Consider the following 13790-nt stretch of genomic DNA (forward strand, 5'->3'; position numbering starts at 1 on the left):
CTCAGAGGACCTGATAGAGGCCCATGTAAGCTCTGTGCTTGCTGCTCAAATGTACCTTGTTTAGTTCATTCTGAGGGCCTTGTTCTCCTGGTGTCCACATCCCCTAGCTCTTAGTCTTCCCCACTCTTCTGCAGGATTCCCTGAGCTCTGAGGAGGAGAGATTTGATAGAGACCTCCAGGATGGACTCTCTGTCCACGTTACATCTGGCTGCGGGTTTCTGAATCCGCTCCTATTTCGTGCCAGAAGAAGCCTCTTTGATGACGGCTGGATGAGGCGCTGGCCTATAAGTACAGCAGAATATCATCCAGAGTCATTTTATTTACTTATTCATTTACTTTTAGATCAGTTGTGTTTGGTTTTACCCTAGATCCTTGGGCTATCTAGTCTCTGGTTCTTGGTTACTCAAGCAGTGACATGGAGTGGGCCTTAGGTCAAATCAGACATTAGCTCGCTTCTCCCGCAGGTCCTGTGCCACCACTGTCCTAATGTATTTTGCAGGCAGGTCCTGTGCCACCACTGTCCTAATGTATTTTGCAGGCAAATCGTGAGTCAATGGTTTTATGACTGGATTTGTGTCCATATTTTCCTCTTGGCAGTTTGCAGAGTACCTTCCCACGCCCAAGAGACTAGAATGTAGGGTGAGAACTCTGTGTAGGCACAACTTCAACTTCTCCAGTCAGTTGTGTGGTCCACTTTCGGTTTTTAGAGAGCAGCCTTTTGTCTTAGCAACAGTCTAGATCATTTAGAAATTTCTGTGAGACACTTGGCCAACATCCCAACTGAATGCACCTACCATTGGAAGCCTTGCCTGGCTACAAGAGATGACCAGTCGAAACTCTGTATCCCCTGTTTTAAGGATTCCTCATTAGGATCCTAGATTCATTAGGATTATAGATTCCAGGAAGTTTCCGAACTTTAGGTCCCCCTCCTACCAAGTTCTCTCCTCCCATTCTAGTCTCTCTCATTGCGTTTTCTCCTTCCACCCCATCTTCCCCCCACCTGCTCCCCACGCCCTCCCATCCTCCCATAAACTCAATTCTATTTCTCTCTCCCAGGGAGATCCCTGCATCCCTCCTAGAACCTTCCTCTTCCTTAATCCCTCTGGGTTTAGGGTTTTACTTAACAGCTAATATCCGGAGGACCCACCATTGATTTCCACAGTGCTGTACAAGTTTGCACTCATTGGCAATGGAGAAATGTTCCCCTTGCTCCACGGCCTCCCTAGCATCAGCTGTCGTCTGTGTCACTGATATTAGCTATGGAAGATGGAGTTGCAGACTCATTTGGATTTGCATCTCATTGGTGGCTAAGGTTGTGGAGCATTTCTTTGAGTGTTTTCAGCCATTTGAGGCCGGTCTTTTGGGAACTCTCTGTTTAGATCTGCTCTCCATTTTTCAATTGGATATTTTGGGTTTTTTTTCATATCTAATTTCTTGAGTTCTTTACATATTTTGGATATCAGCCTCCATCAGATGTGGAGTTGGTGAAAATCTTTTCCCATTCTGTAGACTGCCTCTTTGTCCCGCAGTGCCCTTTGCCTTTTCAGTTTCATGAGGTCCCATTTATCAATTGTTGCTATTCTGTGCAGAAAGTCATGTCTTATGCCAATATACTCAAGGACATTCCCCAATTTCCCTTCTATCAGGTTCAGTGTATCTGCTTTTATTTTGAGGTCTTTAATCCATTTGGACTTGAGTTTTGTTCAGGCTGTATCTATTTGTGTTCTTATACATGCAGACATCCAGTTTGACCAGCACCATTTATTGAAGATACTGTTTTTTTGCCAGTGTATATTTCTGGCCACTTTACCAGAGATCAGGTATCCATATGTGTGTAGATTTATGTCTGGGTCTTCAGTTTGATTCCACCGATCACAATGTCTGTTTTCTACTGATTCTCTGTGATTTTACTATTACGACTCTTTAGTACAGCCTGAAGTCAGCGATGGAGACAACCCCAACAGTTCTTCTTCTTGTTCAGGATGGTTTTAACTATCCTGGGTGTTTTCAGTGTTCTCCATGAAGTTGAGAATTGTCCTTTCATGCTCTGTAAAGAACTGTGTTGGAATTTTGATAATAATTGCATTGAATCTGAAGATTGCTTTGGGTAGAATACCCATTTTTACTATGTTAATCATACCTGTTAACGAACATGAAAGACCATTCCATCTTCTGATATCTTCTCAAATTTCTTTCTTCAAAGACCTGAAGTTTTTATTTGCTTCGTTGGAATTACCCAAAGTATGTTATCCGAGGCTGTTATGAAAGGCGTTCCCCTGATTTCTTTCTCAGTCTGTTTGTTATTTGCATATAGGCAAGGCTTTTATAAGATAATTTTATATCCAGCTACTTTAATGAAAGTGTTTATTAGCTGAAGGAGTTCCCTGGCAGAATTTTTAGGGTCACTTATGTATACTATCATATCTTCTGCAAATAAAGATACTTTAACTTCTTCCCTTCCAATTTTTATCCCCCTGATCTCCTTCAGTTGCATTATTGATCTAGCTAAGACTTCAAAAACTATATTAAATAGATGTAGAGGGAGTGGACAACCTTGTTGTGTTCCTGATTTTAATAAACTTGTTTTGAGTTTCTCTCCATTTAATTTGATGTTGGCTGTTGGCTTGCTGTGAGCTGTCTTTATTATGTGTAGGTATGTTCTTGTATCTCTAATCTCGCCAGGACTTTTATCACGTAGGGGGGTTGGGTTTTGCCAAGAGGTCAGTAATCATTTTTCTTTAATTTTGTTTATATACTGAATTGCATTTACTGACTTTTGTATATTGAACCATCCCTGCATCTTTGGGATGAGAACTACTTGATCAAAATGGCTGATCTTTTTGATGTGCTCTTGGATTTGGTTTGTAAGTATTTTGTTGAGTATTTTTTGCATATATGTTCACAAGAGAAATTTGTCTGCAATTCTTTTGTGGGGTTTTTATGTGGTTTAGGTATCAGAGTGACTGTAGACTCACACAATGAATTTGGCAATGTTTCTTCTGCTCCTATTTTGTGGAATAATTTGAGGAGTATTGTTATTACTTCTTCTTTGAAAGAATTCTGCACTAAAACCATCTAGTCCTGGGCTTTATAAAAAATGTAATTATATTTATGTAGAGAAAACTTAGTGTACATTTAACCCAGTTTAGCCTTTGCCTTTTCCAGCTTGGCAATGCGAGCCACAGACTTAGGACCCAGGATGTTGCCTCCCCAGTGGCGGCGGATCTCGTCATATCTGTCATTATAATTGGTCCTAATAGCTTCCACCAGCTTAGCCAGAGCACCCTTGTCTTCTGAGTTAAACTGTGTGAAGGCAACGATGGTGTATGACTTCCTGTGGACCAGGCACACCCATCTTTCGACAAAGGGCAGGCAGGAAAACCACCAGCTCAATGGGGTCTACATCAGGGGCAGTCACCACTAGCTGAGCCTTCTTGTTCTCCACCAAGGTGGTGACTGTATTGACCCCTGCTCGGAGGACAGGTGGCCTTTTAGTTGGGACGTCCCCTTTGCTCGAAGCTTTCTTCCCTGCACAGGCCAGCAGCCTTTGCTTCTTCTCCTGTTTGTACTTGTGGGCAAGCTTAAGCAGCTGAGTCGCTGTTTGCCTGTCCAGGGCCTAGGGGAATGGGTTAATGGCAGAAGGTACTGTGAGCTACTTATAGAAGATGGCTCTTTGCCGTTGCAGCCTGATGTGGTGAGGCCATTTGCTGAAGCGTGTGAGATCTCTTGGGCTACCTTCTTCGCTTGGCCTTTCTTTCCTTTGGGCATCTTGCTGGAGAAGGAGAGTTTTTTTTTTTTTGTTTTTGTTTTTTGTTTTTTGGTTTTTTCTTTTTGTTTTTGTTTTTGTTTTTTTTGATTGGGAGACTTTTAATGACTGATTCTATTTCCTTAGGGGCTATAGGTCTATTTAAATTATTTATCTGATCTTAATTTAATGTTGGTAAGTGGTATCTATGGGAAAATTGTCCATTTCTTTTAGATTTTCCAATTTTGTGGAGTTCAAGTTTTTAAAGTAAAACCTAATGATTCCTTGAATTTCCTTGGTGTTTGTTGTTATGGCCTCTTTTCATTTCTGATTCTGTTAATTTGAATATTCTCTTTAACTTTTAATTAGTTTGCATAAGGGTTTGTCTATCTTGTTGATTTTCTAAGAGATGCATTGTTTCATTTATTCTTCATAGTGTTTTCTTTTTTTTTTTCTATTCTATTGATTTCAGCCCCAGTTTCGATTATTTCTTGCATCTACTCCTCTTGGGTATTGTTACTTCTCTCTGTCCACACTTCTTTCAGGAGTGCTGATAACTTGGAAATATGAAACCTCCCCATTTTTAAAAATGTAGACATCTTTCCCTGCGTTCCATAAGTCTGAGTGAACTGTATATTCATTTTCATTGGATTTTAGAAAGTCTTCCATTTCTTTCTGTCTTAACCCATTTTTCATTCAGTAGAGAGCTGTTTGATTTTCATGAGTTTGTAAGCTCTCTGTTGTTTCTGTTGTTGTTGATATCCAGCTTTAATCTGTGGTCATCTGATAGGATATAGGGAATTATTTTAATTTTCATGTCTATGTTGGGACTTGTATTTTTGTCCATGGTCAGTTTTGGAGAAAGTTCCATGAGGTACAGAGAAAAATGTATATTCTTCTGTGTTTGGGTGAAATGTTCTATACATTTCTTTTAGGTTCCTTTGGTTTGTACTATCTGCTAGCTCCAGGATTTCTCGGTTTAGCTTTTGCCTGATGACCTGTCCATTGAGGATATTGAAGTCTCCCACTATCAGTGTGTGAGGGACAATATGTGATTAAAGCTGTGGTAGTGTTCCTTTACAAACTTGTGTGCTCTTGTGTTTGGGGAAGAGATGTTCAATTGAAATGTCATTTTGGTGGATTTTTCCTTTGATGTGTATGTATCGTTATCCCTTTGGTTAATTTTCGTTTGAACTATATTTTGCTAGATTTGCTAAGAAGGCTACCCCAGCTTGCTTTTTAGGTCCATTTGCTTGAAATATTTTTTTTCTAACTTTTACCCCGAGGTGTGTTTATTGGATACAGCAAAGGAATGGGTCCTGCTCTTTGCATCTATTCTGTTAGTCTGTGTCTTTTGTTAAGGGATTGAGACCTTTGATATTGAGAGAGATCCATGACCAATGACTTTTGATTCTTGTTATTTTGTTGTTGGTGGTGGTTGTGTGTATGTGAATGTGTTTCCTTTCTGTTCCTTTTGCTGGTGTAAAATTATTTACTCCTCGTGTTTTCAGAGGTATAGTTAACATCCTTAGGTTACAGTTTTCCTTTTAGCACCTTTTACAGGGCTGGATTTGTAGATAGATATTGTTTAAATTTTACTTTATTATGGAATACCTTATTTTCTCCATCGGTGGTTTTTTAAAAAAATGTTTCTGGGTGTAGTACCCTGGGCTGTTCTGTTATAGCCTGCAGCATATCTGCGCAGGCCCTTCTAGCTTATAGAGTTTCCATTGAGAGGTCAGGTGTAATTCTAATAGGTCTGCATTTGTGTGTTACTTGATCTTTTCCCATGAAGCTTTTAATATTCTTTCTTTGCGCTGTATGTTTAGTGCTTTGATTATTATGTTGTGAGGGCACTTTCTGGTCTAGTCTGTTGGGTGTTCTGTAATCTTCTTGTATTTTTATAGACATCTCCTTCTTTAGGTGAGGAGAGTTTTCTTCTATGATCTGGTTGAGAACATTTTCTGGGTCTTTGAGCTGGGTTTCTTCTCCTTCCTCTATATCTATTATTCCTGGGTTTGGTCTTTTCATAGTTTCCTGGAGGTGTCAGGAGTGTATCAAATTTAACATTTTATTTTGTCTGTCATATCTCAACGCTTCAGAGTGTCTCTTCCATTTCTTGTCTGCTGTTGGGAAACTTGCCTCTGTCGTTCTGGTTCAAAATCCTAATTTTTTTATCTCTAGAATTCCCTTAATTTGTGTTTTCTTTTTACTGCTTCTATTTCCAGTTTTAGGTCTCAAACAGTTTTCGTCATCTCCTTCACCTGTTTGTTCATGGGAATTTTTTTTCTTTCTTTAAGGAATTTTTTTTTTATCTTTCTCCCATTGCTGGATTTATGTTTTCCTGGGTTTCTTAAGCTATATATTAATTTCCTCCAATTGTTTATTGTGTTTTTCTGGATTTCTTTGGGGGATTTATTCATTTCATGTTCAAGGACCTCTATCCTCTTTGTAGTTGGTGTAAAAGTCTTTTTCTTGTGCTTCAGCCATATTGATATTCAGGGCCTGATGTGATAGACTATATCTGGGCTGTAGTGGGGACACATTGTCCTGGCTGTTGTTGAATGTGTTTCTATGCTGATATCTGGGCATCTGTTATGGGATGATTCAAGATCCAGGTGCTGATTTCTGGATCTGTCTTAAACCTATTTTAAGGTCTGAGACAGTGCTTGTAACCATTCGAATTTCTTCAATAGACCCCTGAACTATCAGGAGACCAAAGACTGACCATGGCAACCCGTGCTGAATCAGAGCAGAGCCCCAGCCTAGATCAAGAGGACAACTGGAGGGACAGCACCTCTCTGGATGCAGGAGAAGGTCTGAGTCCCAGGCCAGAGTCTTCGTACAAGGCTGAGAGAGAGGTGAAGGGAGATGGAGACAAACAGAGGCCCTGGGCCAGGTCCTTGATGCATCCGATGGAGTCCCATCCTCATTTGTGCAAACTCCACCCAGAACCAGAGACACCAGCATTGGCCACCTCGTTGGAAAAGGATATGAGACAAAACTGCTATTCCGTGTGTGATATCAGGAGACTGGGAAGGTAAGGTTGGTCGTGCTTGCAGACACTTTGTAAACTATGTGTATTGCATTGCCAGCACATTACAATCGAGCAAGCACTTACTGTGGTTCATGGTACTCAGCCCAGTTTCAGGCTTTTGAGGGGAGTAAGAAACAACAGAAGCCTGTGGCTGCAGTCGCTATAACCTTACCTATGAACTTTGGGGAAAAGCAAACTCCACCAGGCGACAATCATCCCCAGTATGTCCTAGAGACTACTGATGGCAGGCCTCATGTTCTCTCCCAGCACACAGTGTGTGTTCTGCACCCCAAGGCCTCTTCAGTTGCTGTGGTACAAAGGGAGACCTTGTGCATATCTCATTTCTACTGATGACAAAAAACTTTATTATTAACACCACATAACAGTGTCTTTCCATCTTCAAAACTAGGATGAAGCTTTCATTGGAATGACTATGTTTTTTATTTAGTCTGTATTTCAGTATCTATCCACCCTTAAGAATTTCTAGTTTTAATTCTTAGTCTCATGAAAAAAGTACTTTTCAATTCAGTTTGGAAACATTCATACATGCGCGCACACACACACACACACACACACACACACACACACACACACACCTTGAAACTTGTTAGGAGCAGGGAGAGGGGTAGAAGAAGTTCAGAGGAGGGCAGGGTTTGTTTTTGCTGCTTGACATTTCTTAGCTTAATGCAAGGGCATGAACAGGCAACAACCAGGAATAATAATTTGTGTTCAAAACTATATAAAGATGTTGGGATTCAATGACTCTCTCTCTCCTGGTCATTGTAACAGAGTGACAAGAGCAGACTCATAGGGTCTGACAGGTAGCACAATGTGCTCAACCCTCTGTGCCAATGGGTTCTCTACTTGTGTGTCTGAGCAACCCCAGATTAAAATATTAGAAAATGCACATTTCTAATGCATATTCTACTGCACATATACAGGTGTTTGGGCTATTATTTTCTAAGTAATATAGTCTAACAACTATCTACAAACCATTCTCATTGTATTATTATTATAAATTACCTAAAAATGAGTTCGTATTTACAATAGGAGGTCTGTGGCTGATACACAAACATGTACTACTTTTTATATAGGGGGTTCCAGCATCTGGAGATTCTGGTATCTGGAGGGGGTCTTATAACCAATCTCAGACAGAAAGTAAGAGACCACTGTATGAAGACAGGATGTTACAGCTGGGCTCTGGGAGAACTGTGGCAAACAGGGACCAGGATGACTATACCTAAAGGCATCCAGATACATTTTTTTTCCTTTTCTTTTTTTCAGAGCTGGGGACCGAACCCAGGGCCTTGCGCTTGCAAGGCAAGTGCTCGACCACTGAGCTAAATCCCCAACCCCCAGATACATTTTTTTTTAAAGAATGTTGTACAAACCAAACAAAACTCAACTGCTTTGCAACATAGAGTCAGCATGGCAAGCACATCCATCTCTAATTCTAATTATGTAATTAATGTTCCTTACAGTGTTACAGTTACAGTCCCTTACAATGTTATAGTTATAGTCCCTTACAATGTTACAACTACAGTTCCTTACAATGTTACAGTTACAGTCCCTTACAATGTTACAACTACAGTTCCTTACAATGTTACAGTTACATTTCCTTACAATGTTACAGTTACAGTCCCTTACAATGTTACAGTTACAGTCACTTACAATATTACAACTACAGTTCCTTACAATGTTACAGTTACAGTCCCTTACAATGTTACAACTATAGTTCCTTACAATGTTACAGTTACAGTTCCTTACAATGTTATAGTTCCTTACAATGTTACAGTTAGAGTTCCTTACAATGTTACAGTTAGAGTTCCTTACAATGTTACAGTTACAGTTCCTTATAATGTTACAGTTACAGTTCCTTACAATGGAATCCTGGGCATCATATGATGTGCTTGATGAAGTGATAAAGGGAACAACTTAGGAAACTCACCCAAGGCCAACCTTTAGTATGCTTCTGTGGGACACATTAGAATTCTTCTTCCCTATAGGCAAAATGCCATTTGTTTAGATAGCTAAATGTTTTAAAAACATTATACATATATAAATATATATAAATGTGTGTGTGTGTGTGTGTGTGTGTGTGTGTGTGTTGAATGCAAAAACTATAGAGAATGTGTAGAAGTGACCAGAACACTTGGGAGAGTTAGTTCAGGAAGGGTTGGATTGCCCACCCATGGCTGAGGATACATTTTTTACACAAGGCTGCCTGCTAAAGTTTGGGCATAGAGTGACAATCACATCACGTCTCATCATTCTAGGATGTCCAACACCATCTATCCTTTTGCTGTAGGAGAAGATCACTTTCTCTTTGGCTAAGTCTCACATCAAAACTAGAGGATTACTTGACAGTGTGGAGGGGACGGATGGTGTAGATGAGCCTTGTCAGACCGGCAGCTCTGCTGGTCCACAGGCAACCATGTTCTGCACCCTCAGAGCCTCCTGCTTCTGCCTGTGCAGTGCTTGGCTCTTCTTGCCTTGTGTTATAACTCCCTGGTGTTCCCTCACTATGCTTATAAAAAAACCATAATTTATGTGTGATTTGATCACATTTATTAAATTTTTAAACCGATTTCCCTTCCAAGCACTTGGCAGCTTCTAAATTGTTTTACAGTCGTGGTAGAATCATTTATTTTTATATACAAGCATGCGTATATTCACACGGAATGCACTTTTATACACATCCTGCAGCTATCTTTCAGGAATGGAAATGATGACCCTCGACAGCAAAACTCAGGCTGCGGTACATACTGTCCGCTGTGTGTGGGTTCGTAGCTCTTCGGGTGTTCTAGGGTTGATTTTTAAGTGAAAGTCCCTCCAGGGAAAGGGGAGCAGGGATGGGAGTGGGTAACAGAACTGACTCATTCATCTGGTATGGGGGAAGAAGCTGAGACGTGAGGACCCATGCATTTTATTAAAATGGCAACTAAACGTCTGTCCTTCTCTCTTAGATTTTCCTTCTCATCCTCTCTGACCAGATTAGCAACAGACATTTTCTGAGCGTCTCTCTGCATGTCTGCCGTGCTGCGTGGAGCACCCCACGGTCGCGGGACTCCTCTTTCCTCATCCAAGGCATGCATGGCTAACTCGGATCCTCCCTGGAAGGCTGAATCTTTCTCTTGCATCTGCATGTGCATCGCCAGATAATGCGTCTCACCGGTCTTCTGCCTCCTGTGTCCTTCTTTTGACATGGGGGAACAAATGTCACTCCAGCTGACTGCCTCTCTAAACACACACATTTTATCAGTACTTAGAAAGGGACCTGGCGAAGCGCAAGGCCCTGGGTTCGGTCCCTAGCTCCGAAAAAAAAAAAAAAAAAAAAAAAAAAAAAAAAAAAGGGACCGGGCTTTCGCACAAGGGGCTTTGAAGGTTCTTATTACTCTCCTTGGACTTTTTCCTCTAATCTGTCTGCCAGAATGGTCAGCACATCACAGTCATTAAAAGCAGCATCTCACCATAGCCTTACCCTGTGCTAGGAGTTCTGGAAAGCATATGATGTGTAGCAATCACTGAATCTGAACATTCTAACAATCCTAAAAATCCTGTCCCATTGTTTCAGATAAGAAAATCAAGGTTACTGAGAGGAACAAACCTATCCAGAACCTCAGTGCAAAACGCAGGTCCTAGACCTGAGGGCAGCTCACAGCTTTGCCTGCAGTCCTGTGCCTTCTAGCGCCCTCCCCACCCTCCATGGGCTCCTAACACACCGAGTTGCCTCTGCTTGCTCCTCATGCTACAATATTTCCGAGCTGTTCTTGCTTTCATTAGCTTGGGAGTCTCACCAGTGCAGGAACCATATTATATTTGCTGTTTGTGTCCTGATACCAAGGGCATTCTTTGACGGGAGCTGTTTGAACCTGGCTAGGTCTTAGATGATGAACCAGGGTGAGGGTCCTGAGAAGCAAGGAGAAGATGGGTGAGGAATTTCTGATGCAGACTGGAAGACACAGGTTTCTGTTTTCCAGTCTTGAATTGGACAGGGATGATGCTGATGGTGCCATTTGCTTTCTACCTGAAAGCTCTTCCCTCGCCTTGGACTCTGAAGAATACATGACCCTGACCTCCACATCCGCAGGCCAGCTGCCCTGTGAAGAGTGTCTGGAGGCAGATTCAGAGACTATTCCTCTGCCTCGGTTCTGTTCTTCGGGTGCTCTCCTGAAGTCTTCCCTTCTGGAAGGATCACCAGGGAGTGAGAGTGACTGGGAGGACCTGGATGAGCCTGTGGATGGGGATGAGGTGCTCAGGTGGGTGTCACACTCAACGTGCGATGAGGCATCACAGGGCTCACTTGGGCTGGAGAGATGGTCCCCTTGGGTGTCATCTGGACCCTTGGGTGTCATCTGGACACCTTGTCTCCTGAGTGCTTACTGTGGTTCCTTTCCCATAATGACTACCTTACCAAAACAAAAATGACCAATGTGAGGGCCCCTTCCAGAATTGGGGGGTGGAGGCTGAGGGCAGAGCTTGCATCAAAGATGACAGAGGACTAAGTACATCCTAACCTTCAGGCTGGGAGTAAGGGGAGGATACGTCTCTCCAGATGTGTAACCAATCAATACCTTTGTAAAATGCTACCATGTGTACACATCCAATGTACAAAACATGCTGTATAGTCAGGAAACATTCCTTGATAGTTTCTTTCTATTTTCAAGGTGCACCAAAGCTATCATGCTTTTGTTCATTTTGGGGAGATTCTGGCATTGTTAAAAGGCTTATTCACCTTGGTCCCCTTGTGTCCCAGCCTGGAGTGCCTTTCCCTGACTGTATACAAGGACGTTTTGCCATCACAAATGCCTGAACTGGAGCCTCAAAGGACAAGGGCAGGCAAGCAGAGAGGGAGATGGGTATTAGAAAGTTGACTATGAAGCCCCATTCTTGTCTGAAAGAGACAGCCTGTTACTAGGAGGATTCTGACTCTTTGAAGGCAGTTCACACACATTTCTAGCGAATCAGGCATCCTGACATGGATTGAAGTCGTGGATTGAGTTTGTAGAACTGTGAAACCTACCAGGGAGAGGCTCCATATGGAGAACGCTCATCTAATTGAGTTTAGTGGGGCCAGTGCATTGGAAGAAGGCTGAACAATCTATGGGTACCCACAGGGACCCAGGTAAGAGCCCCAAGTTGCAGTGCATATGAAATGCTCTGAGATTCTCAGCACCCACTCCTGAGAGAGAGAGAGAGAGAGAGAGAGAGAGAGAGAGAGAGAGAGAGAGATGAGAACAAGTTGTTTCAGTGGGAGGTGTGGGCAAACCCTGCTATTTTAAGGTCACAGTCTACCATGTCAGGATGGCTCCTGTGAGCTCTACGCAAAATGGACTCCCTTTTCCAACATAGCTTCCTCTTCTATGCTTCTCCTTTTCTGGGGAGCCCCACCACTACACCCTTTACCTGAGGAAGGTCACATAGTCCTTGGGAAAACTACAGGTCAACTTCCTCTCTCCCAGTAAGAACCTGTCCAATCAGAGCCTGCGACTCCTGGAATGCCGTTCCATGCAAATGAGACATTCCCAGTACTAATGCTCCAGTCAATGATTTACATTCACTCTGAAGACTCCGTCCCACTCTCCAAGGTTCATATATAGCCCTTGTTCACCCTGAATAAGGTGTATGCATCCAAGCTGTTCCACTGAATATCGTCTAAGAGAGCAGCAACACTAAAAATCCTCCGAGAAGACCACTCCCCACTCCCCACTCCCTACTCTCTCACTCTCCATCCTTCCCCCCTCCCACATTTTTAGAAAGTACTTTTTTTCCCCACGAAGCAAAAACAACAAGACAAAACAAAACCAGAAGCAAACACTACCACCAACTCCCGCCCCACCCCAAACCACCACCAACAATAGCCAAAAATACCCACCAACCAACAATCCGGGGATTGTAAGAAAACTATTGAATTGTGTGATTTAGAGAGGTTTCTGTCCAAAGAGGGAACGACCTACTAAAAGTTGCTTTCTCTTTTAGGTGGACACACTCAGCGCGAGTCTCCTGAGATAGAACCCCGAGGGATTCTTCACAGGCACTCTTTTGTGGGAGAGCCCTCAGCTGACTTCCGTCCAGGAAATGTACCTGTTTGCTCATCTCCCCTGGAAGAAGCATCTTCGAGCCAACGGGCTAGGCTGGAGCTCCTGGGCTAGTTACCAAGGGCTAACTTCTGAGAGTTCGTGCCTGCTACTTCTGAGGCCGATCACCATTAATAGCCACAACTTCCTCTTCTGTTCTGAAGCTTAAGTCAAGCAAATTTTTGTGTGTATGGGGTAGGGTTCCCCTCATGAAGGGAATTGAGAACTAATTTCTTTACATAAGATAAGCCGGAGCAGAGGAAGTGCCTGGCTGCCACACTGGTGCACCATTTTCCAAGATGGATGCCACATTCTGGTTTAACTGTTTCAGTGTCCTTGAAAACATCTGGCAAGGGCTCAAAGGCCACACAGGAAATATCTTTCTATATTGATTTTTCCATGTCCCTCCTTTAGCTCCAAATAGTCATGTGTTCTTTCTAAATGATTTTTCCTCTTTTGATCCTAATGCCTGGTTCTCATCACCTAGAAAGTGAAGTGTAATAGAGCTACCATTACTCAAGGTGGATAGGTAGCTGCCATCATTAAAAGAATTGAAAACTAGTAGAATTAACACATGCATGGAAGAAACAGACCTGTTGGGCCACAGCGTAAGTCATTAGTGTGACCCTGTATAATGGAGAAGACATAGCAGAGACAAAGTCTCACATGAGGGAAATGGGGACAACCTACTAATATAATGAGAGTGTGCCCGTTATAGGTCATGTTCTGCTATGTTCTGCTGCGCATGGAAAAGAAATTCCCAGCAATCTGAGTAGCCCTTCCTTCAGACTGTTACAGCTCCACATGCTGCTGCATCATTTTATAGGCCTCGGTTGTGGAGAATTAATTAACTATGCAATAAAATGACTAATTAATAACATTTACCAATCTGCTGAACTCCGGTTGTTTCTTCCACACTTGGACAAGAAAT

The 13790-nt window shown here is 42.3% G+C and overlaps 1 protein-coding gene and 1 long non-coding RNA gene across 2 annotated transcripts in view; both read left to right on the plus strand.

Moving 5' to 3' along the window:
• Frmpd2 (FERM and PDZ domain containing 2) overlaps positions 1-9803 on the plus strand; it is a 79190-nt gene extending 69387 nt beyond the window's left edge. The window contains exons 27-28 of the mRNA XM_032919361.1: positions 6442-6785; positions 9749-9803. Coding sequence (XP_032775252.1) covers positions 6442-6785; positions 9749-9797 — 393 coding nt within the window. The 3' untranslated portion in view covers positions 9798-9803. The remainder of the gene's footprint in view (positions 1-6441; positions 6786-9748) is intronic.
• A 1032-nt stretch (positions 9804-10835) lies between these two features.
• On the plus strand, positions 10836-13743 carry LOC116914883. Its single transcript, XR_004389785.1, has 2 exons — positions 10836-11041; positions 12762-13743. It is a non-coding gene; the product is annotated as an uncharacterized LOC116914883 (long non-coding RNA).
• The last annotated feature ends 47 nt before the right edge of the window (positions 13744-13790 follow it).

Source organism: Rattus rattus, chromosome 13 (assembly GCF_011064425.1).
Source record: "Rattus rattus isolate New Zealand chromosome 13, Rrattus_CSIRO_v1, whole genome shotgun sequence".
NCBI lineage: Eukaryota > Metazoa > Chordata > Mammalia > Rodentia > Muridae > Rattus > Rattus rattus.